Source organism: Nerophis ophidion, linkage group LG09, assembly GCF_033978795.1.
Source record: "Nerophis ophidion isolate RoL-2023_Sa linkage group LG09, RoL_Noph_v1.0, whole genome shotgun sequence".
NCBI classification, from domain to species: domain Eukaryota; kingdom Metazoa; phylum Chordata; class Actinopteri; order Syngnathiformes; family Syngnathidae; genus Nerophis; species Nerophis ophidion.
This window is the reverse complement of record NC_084619.1, coordinates 1,071,741-1,095,274: the sequence shown is the minus strand read 5'-3', so window position 1 is coordinate 1,095,274 and position 23,534 is coordinate 1,071,741. Positions and strand designations below refer to the sequence as shown.

The 23,534-nt window shown below is 39.6% G+C and overlaps 1 protein-coding gene across 1 annotated transcript in view; it reads right to left on the bottom strand.

Annotated features, from left to right (window-relative positions):
* The window catches only part of LOC133558879 (ryanodine receptor 2-like), a 261,295-nt gene that overhangs the window by 186,873 nt on the left and 50,888 nt on the right, over positions 1-23,534 (bottom strand). Inside the window, exons 39-40 of the mRNA XM_061910016.1 lie at positions 13,116-13,230; positions 12,843-12,983 (exon numbers count right to left, since the gene is read on the bottom strand). Coding sequence (XP_061766000.1) covers positions 12,843-12,983; positions 13,116-13,230 — 256 coding nt within the window. The remainder of the gene's footprint in view (positions 1-12,842; positions 12,984-13,115; positions 13,231-23,534) is intronic.

The following is a 23,534-nucleotide window of genomic DNA, read 5'->3' as shown; positions in this document are numbered from 1 at the left end:
GGGTTAAAGTCACTCATTGGGGGTTAAAGTCACTCATTGGGGATTAAATCACCAAAAATGATTCCCGTGCGCTGCCACCACTGCTGCTCATTGCTCCCCTCACCTCCCAGCGGGTGATCAAGGGTGATGGGTCAAATGCAGAGAGTAATTTCGCTCCACCTAGTGTGTGTGTGTGTGTGTGTGTGTGTGTGTGTGTGTGTGTGTGTGCGTGTGTGGAAACGGAAATGATTTATTGTCAATTCTTAACATGCAGAAGACACATAAGAACTGAAAAGTACATTTTCAACAGTCCCACTAAGACAAGACAGGACAGGACCGCCAACGCATCAGCCATTTTTACGGCGCTCCTTTGTGTGTGTGTGTGTGTGTGTGTGTGTGTGTGTGTGCAGACATGTACACTTTTGAAACTACACTTGTGTGGACGCACATTGTTTTAACCTCAAATATGTCTTTTTGAAGCTCTGAGTTCCTGTGTACATGACCCAAGTCTTCCAGAGTCCAGAGTCACTTATTCCCTGAAATGTTTTAACAATAATAAACATGAAAAAAAAGGAATTTGTGAACATAATCATCGATTTATATTGTTATATCATTTCCTTGTATGATTTTGACAATATTCAAACTAACCTTGGTAACACCACCAGTGATTGGTGATTGACATGGATCTACATGTTATGTACACCTGGTGTGTACACCTGGTGTGTACACCTGTTGTGTACACCTGGTGTGTACACCTGTTGTGTACACCTGTTGTGTACACCTGTTGTGTACACCTGGTATGTACACCTGGTATGTACACCTGTTTCGTACACCTGTTTCGTACACCTGGTATGTACACTTGTTGTGTACACATGGTCTGTACACCTGTTGTGTACACTTGTTGTGTACACCTGTTGTGTACACCTGTTGTGTACACCTGTTGTGTACACCTGTTGTGTACACCTGGCTGCAACCTCATCATCTCTCTGGATCCTAATTAATGGACGTGTTCATTTCCTGTTAATGAGTGCTTACTTTCTGCTGTTCCATCTACATTTCTTCAAGTATAAAAGCAAGTCTTCAAGCTAGCTTAGTGATGTTTACACCTGCTCCTGCTTGCTCCTTCTGGAAAAAAGGCTGATCCAGAGAGCATCAGATTTTGTGATCAGCAGGTTTTGCGCAGAAACATTCAATCATTCATAACAAGCGCATTTTCTCCAACTTAACTTTGGCCTGTGGCCCCAACTGAGCATCCAAGAGTATATCTACAGGTATGGATGAAATATTGCAGAACACATGAAAACATTAGAGAGGAAATAGAAAGCCAGAGAAATTCCCTGGAAGCAATAGCATGAACACTTAGTTGTATAACATCGTCCTCCACAATGATGTACAACACATCAGGTACCTTTGCACTAAATAAGCCCGCAAGCGAGCCAACATTTGTAAAACAAACAAGTCTTTGGAGAGTTGAGGGGAAAAGTGTAAATAATAACGACATGAAATTGGTCTCCGGTGGTAAAAAGCTGAACTTGTTTAGCAATTTAAATACAAGTTGAATAAGACTACATTTCAACCCAATTTTCTTTCCAGAATAGCATTTCACTACAATAAAGTTTACTGCAGGTTCTGCTGCGTGACACTTGGGCTGAAATGTGTGAGTCTACTCCACAAACACCTCTGCAGCTCCCTGACATGGTCAAATGTGTGAGTCTACTCCACAAACATCTCTGCAGCTCCCTGACATGGTCAAATGTGTGAGTCTACTCCACAAACACCTCTGCAGCTCCCTGACATGGTCAAATGTGTGAGTCTACTCCACAAACACCTCTGCAGCTCCCTGACATGGTCAAATGTGTGAGTCTACTCCACAAACACCTCTGCAGCTCCCTGACATGGTCAAATGTGTGAGTCTACTCCACAAACACCTCTGCAGCTCCCTGACATGGTCAAATGTGTGAGTCTACTCCACAAACACCTCTGCAGCTCCCTGACATGGTCAAATGTGTGAGTCTACTCCACAAACACCTCTGCAGCTCCCTGACATGGTCAAATGTGTGAGTCTACTCCACAAACACCTCTGCAGCTCCCTGACATGGTCAAATGTGTGAGTCTACTCCACAAACACCTCTGCAGCTCCCTGACATGGTCAAATGTGTGAGTCTACTCCACAAACACCTCTGCAGCTCCCCGACATGGTCAAATGTGTGAGTCTACTCCACAAACACCTCTGCAGCTCCCTGACATGGTCAAATGTGTGAGTCTACTCCACAAACACCTCTGCAGCGCCCTGACATGGTCAAATGTGTGAGTCTACTCCACAAACATCTCTGCAGCGCCCTGACATGGTCAAATGTGTGAGTCTACTCCACAAACACCTCTGCAGCTCCCTGACATGGTCAAATGTGTGAGTCTACTCCACAAACACCTCTGCAGCTCCCTGACATGGTCAAATGTGTGAGTCTACTCCACAAACACCTCTGCAGCGCCCTGACATGGTCAAATGTGTGAGTCTACTCCACAAACACCTCTGCAGCTCCCTGGCATGGTCAAATGTGTGAGTCTACTCCACAAACATCTCTGCAGCTCCCTGACATGGTCAAATGTGTGAGTCTACTCCACAAACACCTCTGCAGCTCCCTGACATGGTCAAATGTGTGAGTCTACTCCACAAACACCTCTGCAGCTCCCTGACATGGTCAAATGTGTGAGTCTACTCCACAAACATCTCTGCAGCTCCCTGACATGGTCAAATGTGTGAGTCTACTCCACAAACATCTCTGCAGCTCCCTGACATGGTCAAATGTGTGAGTCTACTCCACAAACACCTCTGCAGCTCCCTGACATGGTCAAATGTGTGAGTCTACTCCACAAACACCTCTGCAGCTCCCTGACATGGTCAAATGTGTGAGTCTACTCCACAAACACCTCTGCAGCTCCCTGACATGGTCAAATGTGTGAGTCTACTCCACAAACATCTCTGCAGCTCCCCGACATGGTCAAATGTGTGAGTCTACTCCACAAACACCTCTGCAGCTCCCTGACATGGTCAAATGTGTGAGTCTACTCCACAAACACCTCTGCAGCGCCCTGACATGGTCAAATGTGTGAGTCTACTCCACAAACATCTCTGCAGCGCCCTGACATGGTCAAATGTGTGAGTCTACTCCACAAACACCTCTGCAGCTCCCTGACATGGTCAAATGTGTGAGTCTACTCCACAAACATCTCTGCAGCTCCCTGACATGGTCAAATGTGTGAGTCTACTCCACAAACATCTCTGCAGCTCCCTGACATGGTCAAATGTGTGAGTCTACTCCACAAACATCTCTGCAGCTCCCTGACATGGTCAAATGTGTGAGTCTACTCCACAAACATCTCTGCAGCTCCCCGACATGGTCAAATGTGTGAGTCTACTCCACAAACACCTCTGCAGCTCCCTGACATGGTCAAATGTGTGAGTCTACTCCACAAACACCTCTGCAGCTCCCTGACATGGTCAAATGTGTGAGTCTACTCCACAAACATCTCTGCAGCTCCCTGACATGGTCAAATGTGTGAGTCTACTCCACAAACATCTCTGCAGCTCCCTGACATGGTCAAATGTGTGAGTCTACTCCACAAACATCTCTGCAGCTCCCTGACATGGTCAAATGTGTGAGTCTACTCCACAAACACCTCTGCAGCTCCCTGACATGGTCAAATGTGTGAGTCTACTCCACAAACACCTCTGCAGCTCCCCTGACATGGTCAAATGTGTGAGTCTACTCCACAAACACCTCTGCAGCTCCCTGACATGGTCAAATGTGTGAGTCTACTCCACAAACACCTCTGCAGCTCCCTGACATGGTCAAATGTGTGAGTCTACTCCACAAACATCTCTGCAGCTCCCTGACATGGTCAAATGTGTGAGTCTACTCCACAAACATCTCTGCAGCTCCCTGACATGGTCAAATGTGTGAGTCTACTCCACAAACATCTCTGCAGCTCCCTGACATGGTCAAATGTGTGAGTCTACTCCACAAACACCTCTGCAGCTCCCTGACATGGTCAAATGTGTGAGTCTACTCCACAAACACCTCTGCAGCTCCCCGACATGGTCAAATGTGTGAGTCTACTCCACAAACACCTCTGCAGCTCCCCTGACATGGTCAAATGTGTGAGTCTACTCCACAAACACCTCTGCAGCTCCCTGACATGGTCAAATGTGTGAGTCTACTCCACAAACACCTCTGCAGCTCCCTGACATGGTCAAATGTGTGAGTCTACTCCACAAACACCTCTGCAGCTCCCTGACATGGTCAAATGTGTGAGTCTACTCCACAAACACCTCTGCAGCTCCCTGACATGGTCAAATGTGTGAGTCTACTCCACAAACATCTCTGCAGCGCCCTGACATGGTCAAATGTGTGAGTCTACTCCACAAACATCTCTGCAGCTCCCTGACATGGTCAAATGTGTGAGTCTACTCCACAAACACCTCTGCAGCTCCCTGACATGGTCAAATGTGTGAGTCTACTCCACAAACATCTCTGCAGCTCCCTGACATGGTCAAATGTGTGAGTCTACTCCACAAACATCTCTGCAGCTCCCTGACGTGGTCAAATGTGTGAGTCTACTCCACAAACATCTCTGCAGCTCCCTGACATGGTCAAATGTGTGAGTCTACTCCACAAACACCTCTGCAGCTCCCTGACATGGTCAAATGTGTGAGTCTACTCCACAAACACCTCTGCAGCTCCCTGACATGGTCAAATGTGTGAGTCTACTCCACAAACACCTCTGCAGCTCCCTGACATGGTCAAATGTGTGAGTCTACTCCACAAACACCTCTGCAGCTCCCTGACATGGTCAAATGTGTGAGTCTACTCCACAAACACCTCTGCAGCTCCCTGACATGGTCAAATGTGTGAGTCTACTCCACAAACATCTCTGCAGCTCCCTGACATGGTCAAATGTGTGAGTCTACTCCACAAACACCTCTGCAGCTCCCTGACATGGTCAAATGTGTGAGTCTACTCCACAAACACCTCTGCAGCTCCCTGACATGGTCAAATGTGTGAGTCTACTCCACAAACACCTCTGCAGCTCCCTGACATGGTCAAATGTGTGAGTCTACTCCACAAACATCTCTGCAGCTCCCTGACATGGTCAAATGTGTGAGTCTACTCCACAAACACCTCTGCAGCTCCCTGACATGGTCAAATGTGTGAGTCTACTCCACAAACATCTCTGCAGCGCCCTGACATGGTCAAATGTGTGAGTCTACTCCACAAACATCTCTGCAGCTCCCTGACATGGTCAAATGTGTGAGTCTACTCCACAAACACCTCTGCAGCTCCCTGACATGGTCAAATGTGTGAGTCTACTCCACAAACATCTCTGCAGCTCCCTGACATGGTCAAATGTGTGAGTCTACTCCACAAACATCTCTGCAGCTCCCTGACATGGTCAAATGTGTGAGTCTACTCCACAAACATCTCTGCAGCTCCCTGACATGGTCAAATGTGTGAGTCTACTCCACAAACACCTCTGCAGCTCCCTGACATGGTCAAATGTGTGAGTCTACTCCACAAACACCTCTGCAGCTCCCTGACATGGTCAAATGTGTGAGTCTACTCCACAAACACCTCTGCAGCTCCCCGACATGGTCAAATGTGTGAGTCTACTCCACAAACACCTCTGCAGCTCCCCGACATGGTCAAATGTGTGAGTCTACTCCACAAACATCTCTGCAGCTCCCTGACATGGTCAAATGTGTGAGTCTACTCCACAAACACCTCTGCAGCTCCCTGACATGGTCAAATGTGTGAGTCTACTCCACAAACACCTCTGCAGCTCCCTGACATGGTCAAATGTGTGAGTCTACTCCACAAACATCTCTGCAGCTCCCTGACATGGTCAAATGTGTGAGTCTACTCCACAAACATCTCTGCAGCTCCCTGACATGGTCAAATGTGTGAGTCTACTCCACAAACATTCTCTGCAGCTCCCTGACATGGTCAAATGTGTGAGTCTACTCCACAAACACCTCTGCAGCTCCCTGACATGGTCAAATGTGTGAGTCTACTCCACAAACACCTCTGCAGCTCCCTGACATGGTCAAATGTGTGAGTCTACTCCACAAACACCTCTGCAGCTCCCCGACATGGTCAAATGTGTGAGTCTACTCCACAAACACCTCTGCAGCTCCCTGACATGGTCAAATGTGTGAGTCTACTCCACAAACACCTCTGCAGCTCCCTGACATGGTCAAATGTGTGAGTCTACTCCACAAACACCTCTGCAGCTCCCTGACATGGTCAAATGTGTGAGTCTACTCCACAAACACCTCTGCAGCTCCCCGACATGGTCAAATGTGTGAGTCTACTCCACAAACATCTCTGCAGCTCCCTGACATGGTCAAATGTGTGAGTCTACTCCACAAACACCTCTGCAGCTCCCTGACATGGTCAAATGTGTGAGTCTACTCCACAAACACCTCTGCAGCTCCCTGACATGGTCAAATGTGTGAGTCTACTCCACAAACACCTCTGCAGCTCCCTGACATGGTCAAATGTGTGAGTCTACTCCACAAACACCTCTGCAGCTCCCTGACATGGTCAAATGTGTGAGTCTACTCCACAAACACCTCTGCAGCTCCCTGACATGGTCAAATGTGTGAGTCTACTCCACAAACACCTCTGCAGCTCCCTGACATGGTCAAATGTGTGAGTCTACTCCACAAACACCTCTGCAGCTCCCTGACATGGTCAAATGTGTGAGTCTACTCCACAAACATCTCTGCAGCTCCCTGACATGGTCAAATGTGTGAGTCTACTCCACAAACATCTCTGCAGCTCCCTGACATGGTCAAATGTGTGAGTCTACTCCACAAACATCTCTGCAGCTCCCTGACATGGTCAAATGTGTGAGTCTACTCCACAAACACCTCTGCAGCTCCCTGACATGGTCAAATGTGTGAGTCTACTCCACAAACACCTCTGCAGCTCCCCGACATGGTCAAATGTGTGAGTCTACTCCACAAACACCTCTGCAGCTCCCTGACATGGTCAAATGTGTGAGTCTACTCCACAAACATCTCTGCAGCTCCCTGACATGGTCAAATGTGTGAGTCTACTCCACAAACACCTCTGCAGCTCCCTGACATGGTCAAATGTGTGAGTCTACTCCACAAACACCTCTGCAGCTCCCTGACATGGTCAAATGTGTGAGTCTACTCCACAAACACCTCTGCAGCTCCCTGACATGGTCAAATGTGTGAGTCTACTCCACAAACACCTCTGCAGCTCCCTGACATGGTCAAATGTGTGAGTCTACTCCACAAACATCTCTGCAGCTCCCTGACATGGTCAAATGTGTGAGTCTACTCCACAAACACCTCTGCAGCTCCCTGACATGGTCAAATGTGTGAGTCTACTCCACAAACACCTCTGCAGCTCCCTGACATGGTCAAATGTGTGAGTCTACTCCACAAACACCTCTGCAGCTCCCTGACATGGTCAAATGTGTGAGTCTACTCCACAAACACCTCTGCAGCTCCCTGACATGGTCAAATGTGTGAGTCTACTCCACAAACACCTCTGCAGCTCCCTGACATGGTCAAATGTGTGAGTCTACTCCACAAACATCTCTGCAGCTCCCTGACATGGTCAAATGTGTGAGTCTACTCCACAAACACCTCTGCAGCTCCCTGACATGGTCAAATGTGTGAGTCTACTCCACAAACACCTCTGCAGCTCCCTGACATGGTCAAATGTGTGAGTCTACTCCACAAACACCTCTGCAGCTCCCTGACATGGTCAAATGTGTGAGTCTACTCCACAAACACCTCTGCAGCTCCCTGACATGGTCAAATGTGTGAGTCTACTCCACAAACACCTCTGCAGCTCCCTGACATGGTCAAATGTGTGAGTCTACTCCACAAACACCTCTGCAGCTCCCTGACATGGTCAAATGTGTGAGTCTACTCCACAAACATCTCTGCAGCTCCCTGACATGGTCAAATGTGTGAGTCTACTCCACAAACACCTCTGCAGCTCCCTGACATGGTCAAATGTGTGAGTCTACTCCACAAACATCTCTGCAGCTCCCTGACATGGTCAAATGTGTGAGTCTACTCCACAAACACCTCTGCAGCTCCCTGACATGGTCAAATGTGTGAGTCTACTCCACAAACACCTCTGCAGCTCCCTGACATGGTCAAATGTGTGAGTCTACTCCACAAACACCTCTGCAGCTCCCTGACATGGTCAAATGTGTGAGTCTACTCCACAAACATCTCTGCAGCTCCCTGACATGGTCAAATGTGTGAGTCTACTCCACAAACACCTCTGCAGCTCCCTGACATGGTCAAATGTGTGAGTCTACTCCACAAACACCTCTGCAGCTCCCTGACATGGTCAAATGTGTGAGTCTACTCCACAAACACCTCTGCAGCTCCCTGACATGGTCAAATGTGTGAGTCTACTCCACAAACATCTCTGCAGCTCCCTGACATGGTCAAATGTGTGAGTCTACTCCACAAACACCTCTGCAGCTCCCTGACATGGTCAAATGTGTGAGTCTACTCCACAAACATCTCTGCAGCTCCCTGACATGGTCAAATGTGTGAGTCTACTCCACAAACACCTCTGCAGCTCCCCGACATGGTCAAATGTGTGAGTCTACTCCACAAACACCTCTGCAGCTCCCTGACATGGTCAAATGTGTGAGTCTACTCCACAAACACCTCTGCAGCTCCCTGACATGGTCAAATGTGTGAGTCTACTCCACAAACACCTCTGCAGCTCCCTGACATGGTCAAATGTGTGAGTCTACTCCACAAACACCTCTGCAGCTCCCTGACATGGTCAAATGTGTGAGTCTACTCCACAAACATCTCTGCAGCTCCCTGACATGGTCAAATGTGTGAGTCTACTCCACAAACATCTCTGCAGCTCCCTGACATGGTCAAATGTGTGAGTCTACTCCACAAACACCTCTGCAGCTCCCTGACATGGTCAAATGTGTGAGTCTACTCCACAAACACCTCTGCAGCTCCCTGACATGGTCAAATGTGTGAGTCTACTCCACAAACACCTCTGCAGCTCCCTGACATGGTCAAATGTGTGAGTCTACTCCACAAACATCTCTGCAGCTCCCTGACATGGTGCAAATGTGTGAGTCTACTCCACAAACACCTCTGCAGCTCCCTGACATGGTCAAATGTGTGAGTCTACTCCACAAACATCTCTGCAGCTCCCTGACATGGTCAAATGTGTGAGTCTACTCCACAAACACCTCTGCAGCTCCCCGACATGGTCAAATGTGTGAGTCTACTCCACAAACACCTCTGCAGCTCCCTGACATGGTCAAATGTGTGAGTCTACTCCACAAACACCTCTGCAGCTCCCTGACATGGTCAAATGTGTGAGTCTACTCCACAAACACCTCTGCAGCTCCCTGACATGGTCAAATGTGTGAGTCTACTCCACAAACACCTCTGCAGCTCCCTGACATGGTCAAATGTGTGAGTCTACTCCACAAACATCTCTGCAGCTCCCTGACATGGTCAAATGTGTGAGTCTACATGCCTGCATGTATGTGACAAGTGTATTTGTCCCTGACAAGAAGACAAAGTGGACACATGCCTGCATGTATGTGACAAGTGTATTTGTCCCTGACAAGAAGACAATGTGGACACATGCCTGCATGTATGTGACAAGTGTATTTGTCCCTGACAAGAAGACAATGTGGACACATGCCTGCATGTATGTGACAAGTGTATTTGTCCCTGACAAGAAGACAAAGTGGACACATGCCTGCATGTATGTGACAAGTGTATTTGTCCCTGACAAGAAGACAATGTGGACACATGCCTGCATGTATGTGACAAGTGTATTTGTCCCTGACAAGAAGACAATGTGGACACATGCCTGCATGTATGTGACAAGTGTATTTGTCCCTGAAAAGAAGACAATGTGGACACATGCCTGCATGTATGTGACAAGTGTATTTGTCCCTGACAAGAAGACAATGTGGACACATGCCTGCATGTATGTGACAAGTGTATTTGTCCCTGACAAGAAGACAATGTGGACACATGCCTGCATGTATGTGACAAGTGTATTTGTCCCTGAAAAGAAGACAATGTGGACACATGCCTGCATGTATGTGACAAGTGTATTTGTCCCTGACAAGAAGACAAAGTGGACACATGCCTGCATGTATGTGACAAGTGTATTTGTCCCTGACAAGAAGACAATGTGGACACATGCCTGCATGTATGTGACAAGTGTATTTGTCCCTGACAAGAAGACAATGTGGACACATGCCTGCATGTATGTGACAAGTGTATTTGTCCCTGAAAAGAAGACAATGTGGACACATGCCTGCATGTATGTGACAAGTGTATTTGTCCCTGACAAGAAGACAATGTGGACACATGCCTGCATGTATGTGACAAGTGTATTTGTCCCTGACAAGAAGACAATGTGGACACATGCCTGCATGTATGTGACAAGTGTATTTGTCCCTGAAAAGAAGACAATGTGGACACATGCCTGCATGTATGTGACAAGTGTATTTGTCCCTGAAAAGAAGACAATGTGGACACATGCCTGCATGTATGTGACAAGTGTATTTGTCCCTGAAAAGAAGACAATGTGGACACATGCCTGCATGTATGTGACAAGTGTATTTGTCCCTGACAAGAAGACAATGTGGACACATGCCTGCATGTATGTGACAAGTGTATTTGTCCCTGACAAGAAGACAATGTGGACACATGCCTGCATGTATGTGACAAGTGTATTTGTCCCTGACAAGAAGACAATGTGGACACATGCCTGCATGTATGTGACAAGTGTATTTGTCCCTGACAAGAAGACAATGTGGACACATGCCTGCATGTATGTGACAAGTGTATTTGTCCCTGACAAGAAGACAATGTGGACACATGCCTGCATGTATGTGACAAGTGTATTTGTCCCTGACAAGAAGACAATGTGGACACATGCCTGCATGTATGTGACAAGTGTATTTGTCCCTGAAAAGAAGACAATGTGGACACATGCCTGCATGTATGTGACAAGTGTATTTGTCCCTGAAAAGAAGACAATGTGGACACAATGTGACAAGTGTATTTGTCCCTGAAAAGAAGACAAAGTGGACACATGCCTGCATGTATGTGACAAGTGTATTTGTCCCTGACAAGAAGACAATGTGGACACATGCCTGCATGTATGTGACAAGTGTATTTGTCCCTGAAAAGAAGACAATGTGGACACATGCCTGCATGTATGTGACAAGTGTATTTGTCCCTGACAAGAAGACAATGTGGACACATGCCTGCATGTATGTGACAAGTGTATTTGTCCCTGAAAAGAAGACAATGTGGACACATGCCTGCATGTATGTGACAAGTGTATTTGTCCCTGAAAAGAAGACAATGTGGACACATGCCTGCATGTATGTGACAAGTGTATTTGTCCCTGACAAGAAGACAATGTGGACACATGCCTGCATGTATGCGACAAGTGTATTTGTCCCTGACAAGAAGACAATGTGGACACATGCCTGCATGTATGTGACAAGTGTATTTGTCCCTGACAAGAAGACAATGTGGACACATGCCTGCATGTATGTGACAAGTGTATTTGTCCCTGAAAAGAAGACAATGTGGACACATGCCTGCATGTATGTGACAAGTGTATTTGTCCCTGACAAGAAGACAATGTGGACACATGCCTGCATGTATGTGACAAGTGTATTTGTCCCTGACAAGAAGACAATGTGGACACATGCCTGCATGTATGTGACAAGTGTATTTGTCCCTGAAAAGAAGACAATGTGGACACATGCCTGCATGTATGTGACAAGTGTATTTGTCCCTGACAAGAAGACAATGTGGACACATGCCTGCATGTATGTGACAAGTGTATTTGTCCCTGAAAAGAAGACAATGTGGACACATGCCTGCATGTATGTGACAAGTGTATTTGTCCCTGACAAGAAGACAATGTGGACACATGCCTGCATGTATGTGACAAGTGTATTTGTCCCTGACAAGAAGACAATGTGGACACATGCCTGCATGTTTTTGACAAGTGTATTTGTCCCTGACAAGAAGACAATGTGGACACATGCCTGCATGTATGTGACAAGTGTATTTGTCCCTGAAAAGAAGACAATGTGGACACATGCCTGCATGTATGTGACAAGTGTATTTGTCCCTGAAAAGAAGACAATGTGGACACAATGTGACAAGTGTATTTGTCCCTGAAAAGAAGACAAAGTGGACACATGCCTGCATGTATGTGACAAGTGTATTTGTCCCTGACAAGAAGACAATGTGGACACATGCCTGCATGTATGTGACAAGTGTATTTGTCCCTGAAAAGAAGACAATGTGGACACATGCCTGCATGTATGTGACAAGTGTATTTGTCCCTGAAAAGAAGACAATGTGGACACATGCCTGCATGTATGTGACAAGTGTATTTGTCCCTGACAAGAAGACAATGTGGACACATGCCTGCATGTATGTGACAAGTGTATTTGTCCCTGAAAAGAAGACAATGTGGACACATGCCTGCATGTATGTGACAAGTGTATTTGTCCCTGACAAGAAGACAATGTGGACACATGCCTGCATGTATGTGACAAGTGTATTTGTCCCTGAAAAGAAGACAATGTGGACACAATGTGACAAGTGTATTTGTCCCTACTATTTCATCACACATGAGGGATCCAGATCTAGGTTTTTGTTTAGATTTGTCAGCTTCCACCGTCTGTCAATAAATAGAAACCAGGTTCCTGTCCAGGGACAAATGAGGCCCCGATGGCCGTGCATTGTGTGTTTCCACACCTTCTGTACTTACTGGGACTCTGCGCTCTGTTAGCCTCCACTTCTGCGGCGGTTCTCTTCAGTCCTAGAAGTCCGGCCGCAAGGCTGAGGAGTTGATCTTTCACTGACAACTGGGCCGCCTCGTCCTCCTCCGAGGCGCCGTCCAAATCGACGCCTGTGCAAAGAGCAGTAAAATCCAATAGAGTCTGGCTGGCGGATGTTTCAGAGCTTCTTTTGGGCTCGCTGAGTTTTACGGAGCTCCGCGAGGTTGAATAATGGAGCGCGGCAACATAAAAAGGGAGAGTACCACCGCAGTGCGTGTTGAGAAGATGGTGGAAGTCTCGCAGGAGCTGTCGGGTCTCCATCGGGCATGGACAGTTGTCCTGCTGGTCGCCGTCTCTGAAGCTCAGAAGCATGTTGATCTGATGCAGACAAAAGAAGAAATAGTGAACACTTAAAGGCGGGCTACAGTTCAAAACATGTGCATAACACAAACTGAATTGGGCAGATTTCCTGGCTTATGTGATTCATCTCAAATATGTTTGCTGGGTTGAACATGTATGGTAATTGCCAACCAACTTACCATTTTCCCCGATTTGAACCCTGCACTTTAAACCAAGTTGCAGCTAATTTATGGATTTTTCCGGGTTCACATGCCATCAAAAGATTTAAGGCTCGTCACTAAAGCACAATGATATTGCCAAACGGGTAACGGTGAACCGACAAAATTGTTCACATTAAATCAAACGCACTCATATCATTCTTAAGTCAGCCATTTAGCGCATTACGCACTCACCCTCATCGTGGAAAAGAAATGACTAAATGCACACAACGCGAGCCCTAAAGCTGAAGAAGATTGACATGGCTACTTTATGCTGTGTTCCAGTTTTTTAGGCTTGAAGTTTATATCCAACATGAATAATTACAGTACGATACATCACATATTTTCATTTCTCCTCACAACAAGTCAGAAAAGGAGTAGCAAGAAACAATCCTACCTCTTTTCCAATTCACAGCAATTACTGTCAGAAAATGGATGGATAGATGTTCACTTCCTGTTGTCATTTCGTAACACAAATTAAATGAAGTAATTCTAAATACAACAGTTCTTCTAAACAAATGGTTGGGTCAGTTTGATTGGCATAATGAGACAAATAATGTTATCACATTAGGTCAGTTTGATTGGCATAATGAGACAAATAATATTATCAGATTAAGTCAGTTTGATTGGCATAATGAGACAAATAATGTTATCACATTAGGTCAGTTTGATTGGCATAATGAGACAAATAATATTATCACATTAGGTCAGTTTGGTTGGCATAATGAGACAAATAATATTATCACATTAGGTCAGTTTGATTGGCATAATGAGACAAATAATATTATCACATTAGGTCAGTTTGATTGGCATAATGAGACAAATAATATTATCACATTAGGTCAGTTTGGTTGGCATAATGAGACAAATAATATTATCACATTAGGTCAGTTTGATTGGCATAATGAGACAAATAATATTATCACATTAGGTCAGTTTGATTGGCATAATGAGACAAATAATATTATCACATTAGGTCAGTTTGATTGGCATAATGAGACAAATAATATTATCACATTAGGTCAGTTTGATTGGCATAATGAGACAAATAATATTATCACATTAGGTCAGTTTGATTGGCATAATGAGACAAATAATATTATCACATTCAGGTCAGTTTGATTGCATAATGAGACAAATAATATTATCACATTAGGTCAGTTTGGTTGGCATAATACAAATAATATTATCACATTAGGTCAGTTTGATTGGCATAATGAGACAAATAATATTATCACATTAAGTAAGTTTGATTGGCATAATGAGACAAATAATATTATCACATTAGGTCAGTTTGGTTGGCATAATGAGACAAATAATATTATCACATTAGGTCAGTTTAATTGGCATAATGAGACAAATAATATTATCACATTAAGTAAGTTTGATTGGCATAATGAGACAAATAATATTATCACATTAGGTCAGTTTGATTGGCATAATGAGACAAATAATATTATCACATTAAGTAAGTTTGATTGGCATAATGAGACAAATAATATTATCACATTAGGTCAGTTTGGTTGGCATAATGAGACAAATAATATTATCACATTAGGTCAGTTTGATTGGCATAATGAGACAAATAATATTATCACATTAGGTCAGTTTGATTGGCATAATGAGACAAATAATATTATCACATTAGGTCAGTTTGATTGGCATAATGAGACAAATAATATTATCACATTAGGTCAGTTTGATTGGCATAATGAGACAAATAATATTATCACATTAGGTCAGTTTGATTGGCATAATGAGACAAATAATGTCACATTAGGTCAGTTTGATTGGCATAATGAGACAAATAATATTATCACATTAGGTCAGTTTGATTGGCATAATGAGACAAATAATATTATCACATTAAGTAAGTTTGATTGGCATAATGAGACAAATAATATTATCACATTAGGTCAGTTTGATTGGCATAATGAGACAAATAATGTCACATTAGGTCAGTTTGATTGGCATAATGAGACAAATAATATTATCCCATTAAGTAAGTTTGATTGGCATAATGAGACAAATAATATGATCACATTAGGTCAGTTTGATTGGCATAATGAGACAAATAATGTTATCACATTAGGTCAGTTTGGTTGGCATAATGAGACAAATAATATTATCACATTAGGTCAGTTTGATTGGCATAATGAGACAAATAATATTATCACATTAAGTAAGTTTGATTGGCATAATGAGACAAATAATATTATCACATTAGGTCAGTTTGATTGGCATAATGAGACAAATAATATTATCACATTAAGTAAGTTTGATTGGCATAATGAGACAAATAATATTATCACATTAGGTCAGTTTGATTGGCATAATGAGACAAATAATGTCACATTAGGTCAGTTTGATTGGCATAATGAGACAAATAATATTATCACATTAGGTCAGTTTGATTGGCATAATGAGACAAATAATATTATCACATTAGGTCAGTTTGATTGGCATAATGAGACAAATAATATTATCCCATTAGGTCAGTTTGATTGGCATAATGAGACAAATAATGTCACATTAGGTCAGTTTGATTGGCATAATGAGACAAATAATATTATCACATTAGGTCAGTTTGATTGGCATAATGAGACAAATAATATTATCACATTAGGTCAGTTTGGTTGGCATAATGAGACAAATAATATTATCACATTAGGTCAGTTTGATTGGCATAATGAGACAAATAATATTATCACATTAGGTCAGTTTGATTGGCATAATGAGACAAATAATGTCACATTAGGTCAGTTTGATTGGCATAATGAGACAAATAATATTATCACATTAAGTAAGTTTGATTGGCATAATGAGACAAATAATATTATCACATTAGGTCAGTTTGATTGGCATAATGAGACAAATAATATTATCACATTAGGTCAGTTTGGTTGGCATAACGAGACAAATAATATTATCACATTAGGTCAGTTTGATTGGCATAACGAGACAAATAATATTATCACATTAAGTCAGTTTGATTGGCATAATGAGACAAATAATATTATCACATTAGGTCAGTTTGATTGGCATAATGAGACAAATAATATTATCACATTAGGTCAGTTTGATTGGCATAATGAGACAAATAATGTCACATTAGGTCAGTTTGATTGGCATAATGAGACAAATAATATTATCACATTAGGTCAGTTTGATTGGCATAATGAGACAAATAATATTATCACATTAAGTCAGTTTGATTGGCATAATGAGACAAATAATATTATCACATTAGGTCAGTTTGATTGGCATAATGAGACAAATAATATTATCACATTAAGTCAGTTTGATTGGCATAATGAGACAAATAATATTATCACATTAGGTCAGTTTGATTGCCATAATGAGACAAATAATATTATCACATTAGGTCAGTTTGATTGGCATAATGAGACAAATAATATTATCACATTAGGTCAGTTTGATTGGCATAATGAGACAAATAATATTATCACATTAGGTCAGTTTGATTGGCATAATGAGACAAATAATATTATCAAATTAGGTCAGTTTGATTGGCATAATGAGACAAATAATATTATCACATTAGGTCAGTTTGATTGGCATAATGAGACAAATAATATTATCACATTAGGTCAGTTTGATTGGCATAATGAGACAAATTATATTATCACATTAGGTCAGTTTGATTGGCATAATGAGACAAATAATATTATCACATTAGGTCAGTTTGATTGGCATAATGAGACAAATAATATTATCACATTAGGTCAGTTTGATTGGCATAATGAGACAAATAATGTCACATTAGGTCAGTTTGATTGGCATAATGAGACAAATAATATTATCACATTAGGTCAGTTTGATTGGCATAATGAGACAAATAATATTATCACATTAAGTCAGTTTGATTGGCATAATGAGACAAATAATATTATCACATTAGGTCAGTTTGATTGGCATAATGAGACAAATAATATTATCACATTAAGTCAGTTTGATTGGCATAATGAGACAAATAATATTATCACATTAGGTCAGTTTGGTTGGCATAATGAGACAAATAATATTATCACATTAGGTCAGTTTGGTTGGCATAATGAGACAAATAATATTATCACATTAGGTCAGTTTGATTGGCATAATGAGACAAATAATATTATCACATTAAGTCAGTTTGATTGGCATAATGAGACAAATAATATTATCACATTAGGTCAGTTTGATTGGCATAATGAGACAAATAATATTATCACATTAAGTCAGTTTGATTGGCATAATGAGACAAATAATGTCACATTAGGTCAGTTTGATTGGCATAATGAGACAAATAATATTATCACATTAGGTCAGTTTGATTGGCATAATGAGACAAATAATATTATCACATTAGGTCAGTTTGATTGGCATAATGAGACAAATAATATTATCACATTAAGTCAGTTTGATTGGCATAATGAGACAAATAATATTATCACATTAGGTCAGTTTGATTGGCATAATGAGACAAATAATATTATCACATTAAGTCAGTTTGATTGGCATAATGAGACAAATAATATTATCACATTAGGTCAGTTTGATTGGCATAATGAGACAAATAATATTATCACATTAGGTCAGTTTGATTGGCATAACGAGACAAATAATATTATCACATTAAGTCAGTTTGATTGGCATAATGAGACAAATAATATTATCACATTAGGTCAGTTTGATTGGCATAATGAGACAAATAATGTCACATTAGGTCAGTTTGATTGGCATAATGAGACAAATAATATTATCACATTAGGTCAGTTTGATTGGCATAATGAGACAAATAATATTATCACATTAGGTCAGTTTGGTTGGCATAATGAGACAAATAATATTATCACATTAGGTCAGTTTGGTTGGCATAATGAGACAAATAATATTATCACATTAGGTCAGTTTGATTGGCATAATGAGACAAATAATATTATCACATTAAGTCAGTTTGATTGGCATAATGAGACAAATAATATTATCACATTAGGTCAGTTTGATTGGCATAATGAGACAAATAATATTATCACATTAGGTCAGTTTGATTGGCATAATGAGACAAATAATGTCACATTAGGTCAGTTTGATTGGCATAATGAGACAAATAATATTATCACATTAGGTCAGTTTGATTGGCATAATGAGACAAATAATATTATCACATTAGGTCAGTTTGATTGGCATAATGAGACAAATAATATTATCACATTAGGTCAGTTTGATTGGCATAATGAGACAAATAATATTATCACATTAGGTCAGTTTGATTGGCATAATGAGACAAATAATGTCACATTAGGTCAGTTTGATTGGCATAATGAGACAAATAATATTATCACATTAGGTCAGTTTGATTGGCATAATGAGACAAATAATATTATCACATTAGGTCAGTTTGGTTGGCATAATGAGACAAATAATATTATCACATTAGGTCAGTTTGATTGGCATAATGAGACAAATAATATTATCACATTAGGTCAGTTTGATTGGCATAATGAGACAAATAAAATTGTCATCACATTAGGTCAGTTTGATTGGCATAATGAGACAAATAATATTATCACATTAAGTAAGTTTGATTGGCATAATGAGACAAATAATATTATCACATTAGGTCAGTTTGATTGGCATAATGAGACAAATAATATTATCACATTAGGTCAGTTTGGTTGGCATAACGAGACAAATAATATTATCACATTAGGTCAGTTTGATTGGCATAACGAGACAAATAATATTATCACATTAAGTCAGTTTGATTGGCATAATGAGACAAATAATATTATCACATTAGGTCAGTTTGATTGGCATAATGAGACAAATAATATTATCACATTAGGTCAGTTTGATTGGCATAATGAGACAAATAATGTCACATTAGGTCAGTTTGATTGGCATAATGAGACAAATAATATTATCACATTAGGTCAGTTTGATTGGCATAATGAGACAAATAATATTATCACATTAAGTCAGTTTGATTGGCATAATGAGACAAATAATATTATCACATTAGGTCAGTTTGATTGGCATAATGAGACAAATAATATTATCACATTAAGTCAGTTTGATTGGCATAATGAGACAAATAATATTATCACATTAGGTCAGTTTGATTGCCATAATGAGACAAATAATATTATCACATTAGGTCAGTTTGATTGGCATAATGAGACAAATAATATTATCACATTAGGTCAGTTTGATTGGCATAATGAGACAAATAATATTATCACATTAGGTCAGTTTGATTGGCATAATGAGACAAATAATATTATCAAATTAGGTCAGTTTGATTGGCATAATGAGACAAATAATATTATCACATTAGGTCAGTTTGATTGGCATAATGAGACAAATAATATTATCACATTAGGTCAGTTTGATTGGCATAATGAGACAAATAATGTCACATTAGGTCAGTTTGATTGGCATAATGAGACAAATAATATTATCACATTAGGTCAGTTTGATTGGCATAATGAGACAAATAATATTATCACATTAAGTCAGTTTGATTGGCATAATGAGACAAATAATATTATCACATTAGGTCAGTTTGATTGGCATAATGAGACAAATAATATTATCACATTAAGTCAGTTTGATTGGCATAATGAGACAAATAATATTATCACATTAGGTCAGTTTGGTTGGCATAATGAGACAAATAATATTATCACATTAGGTCAGTTTGATTGGCATAATGAGACAAATAATATTATCACATTAGGTCAGTTTGATTGGCATAATGAGACAAATAATATTATCACATTAAGTCAGTTTGATTGGCATAATGAGACAAATAATATTATCACATTAGGTCAGTTTGATTGGCATAATGAGACAAATAATATTATCACATTAAGTCAGTTTGATTGGCATAATGAGACAAATAATGTCACATTAGGTCAGTTTGATTGGCATAATGAGACAAATAATATTATCACATTAGGTCAGTTTGATTGGCATAATGAGACAAATAATATTATCACATTAGGTCAGTTTGATTGGCATAATGAGACAAATAATATTATCACATTAAGTCAGTTTGATTGGCATAATGAGACAAATAATATTATCACATTAGGTCAGTTTGATTGGCATAATGAGACAAATAATATTATCACATTAAGTCAGTTTGATTGGCATAATGAGACAAATAATATTATCACATTAGGTCAGTTTGATTGGCATAATGAGACAAATAATATTATCACATTAGGTCAGTTTGATTGGCATAACGAGACAAATAATATTATCACATTAAGTCAGTTTGATTGGCATAATGAGACAAATAATATTATCACATTAGGTCAGTTTGATTGGCATAATGAGACAAATAATGTCACATTAGGTCAGTTTGATTGGCATAATGAGACAAATAATATTATCACATTAGGTCAGTTTGATTGGCATAATGAGACAAATAATATTATCACATTAGGTCAGTTTGGTTGGCATAATGAGACAAATAATATTATCACATTAGGTCAGTTTGGTTGGCATAATGAGACAAATAATATTATCACATTAGGTCAGTTTGATTGGCATAATGAGACAAATAATATTATCACATTAAGTCAGTTTGATTGGCATAATGAGACAAATAATATTATCACATTAGGTCAGTTTGATTGGCATAATGAGACAAATAATATTATCACATTAGGTCAGTTTGATTGGCATAATGAGACAAATAATGTCACATTAGGTCAGTTTGATTGGCATAATGAGACAAATAATATTATCACATTAGGTCAGTTTGATTGGCATAATGAGACAAATAATATTATCACATTAGGTCAGTTTGATTGGCATAATGAGACAAATAATATTATCACATTAGGTCAGTTTGATTGGCATAATGAGACAAATAATATTATCACATTAGGTCAGTTTGATTGGCATAATGAGACAAATAATGTCACATTAGGTCAGTTTGATTGGCATAATGAGACAAATAATATTATCACATTAGGTCAGTTTGATTGGCATAATGAGACAAATAATATTATCACATTAGGTCAGTTTGATTGGCATAATGAGACAAATATTATCACATTAGGTCAGTTTGATTGGCATAATGAGACAAATAATATTATCACATTAGGTCAGTTTGATTGGCATAATGAGACAAATAATATTATCACATTAGGTCAGTTTGATTGGCATAATGAGACAAATAATATTATCACATTAGGTCAGTTTGATTGGCATAATGAGACAAATAATGTCACATTAGGTCAGTTTGATTGGCATAATGAGACAAATAATATTATCACATTAGGTCAGTTTGATTGGCATAATGAGACAAATAATATTATCACATTAAGTAAGTTTGATTGGCATAATGAGACAAATAATATTATCACATTAGGTCAGTTTGATTGGCATAATGAGACAAATAATATTATCACATTAGGTCAGTTTGATTGGCATAATGAGACAAATAATATTATCACATTAGGTCAGTTTGGTTGGCATAATGAGACAAATAATATTATCACATTAGGTCAGTTTGGTTGGCATAATGAGACAAATAATATTATCACATTAGGTCAGTTTGATTGGCATAATGAGACAAATAATATTATCACATTAGGTCAGTTTGATTGGCATAATGAGACAAATAATATTATCACATTAGGTCAGTTTGGTTGGCATAATGAGACAAATAATATTATCACATTAGGTCAGTTTGGTTGGCATAATGAGACAAATAATATTATCACATTAGGTCAGTTTGATTGGCATAATGAGACAAATAATATTATCACATTAAGTCAGTTTGATTGGCATAATGAGACAAATAATATTATCACATTAGGTCAGTTTGATTGGCATAATGAGACAAATAATATTATCACATTAGGTCAGTTTGATTGGCATAATGAGACAAATAATATTATCACATTAGGTCAGTTTGATTGGCATAATGAGACAAATAATGTCACATTAGGTCAGTTTGATTGGCATAATGAGACAAATAATATTATCACATTAGGTCAGTTTGATTGGCATAATGAGACAAATAATATTATCACATTAAGTAAGTTTGATTGGCATAATGAGACAAATAATATGATCACATTAGGTCAGTTTGATTGGCATAATGAGACAAATAATATTATCACATTAGGTCAGTTTGGTTGGCATAATGAGACAAATAATATTATCACATTAGGTCAGTTTGATTGGCATAATGAGACAAATAATGTCACATTAGGTCAGTTTGATTGGCATAATGAGACAAATAATATTATCACATTAGGTCAGTTTGATTGGCATAATGAGACAAATAATATTATCACATTAAGTAAGTTTGATTGGCATAATGAGACAAATAATATGATCACATTAGGTCAGTTTGATTGGCATAATGAGACAAATAATATTATCACATTAGGTCAGTTTGATTGGCATAACGAGACAAATAATATTATCACATTAAGTCAGTTTGATTGGCATAATGAGACAAATAATATTATCACATTAGGTCAGTTTGATTGGCATAATGAGACAAATAATATTATCACATTAGGTCAGTTTGATTGGCATAATGAGACAAATAATGTCACATTAGGTCAGTTTGATTGGCATAATGAGACAAATAATATTATCACATTAAGTAAGTTTGATTGGCATAATGAGACAAATAATATTATCACATTAGGTCAGTTTGATTGGCATAATGAGACAAATAATATTATCACATTAGGTCAGTTTGGTTGGCATAACGAGACAAATAATATTATCACATTAGGTCAGTTTGATTGGCATAACGAGACAAATAATATTATCACATTAAGTCAGTTTGATTGGCATAATGAGACAAATAATATTATCACATTAGGTCAGTTTGATTGGCATAATGAGACAAATAATGTCACATTAGGTCAGTTTGATTGGCATAATGAGACAAATAATATTATCACATTAGGTCAGTTTGATTGGCATAATGAGACAAATAATATGATCACATTAGGTCAGTTTGATTGGCATAATGAGACAAATAATATTATCACATTAGGTCAGTTTGGTTGGCATAATGAGACAAATAATATTATCACATTAGGTCAGTTTGATTGGCATAATGAGACAAATAATGTCACA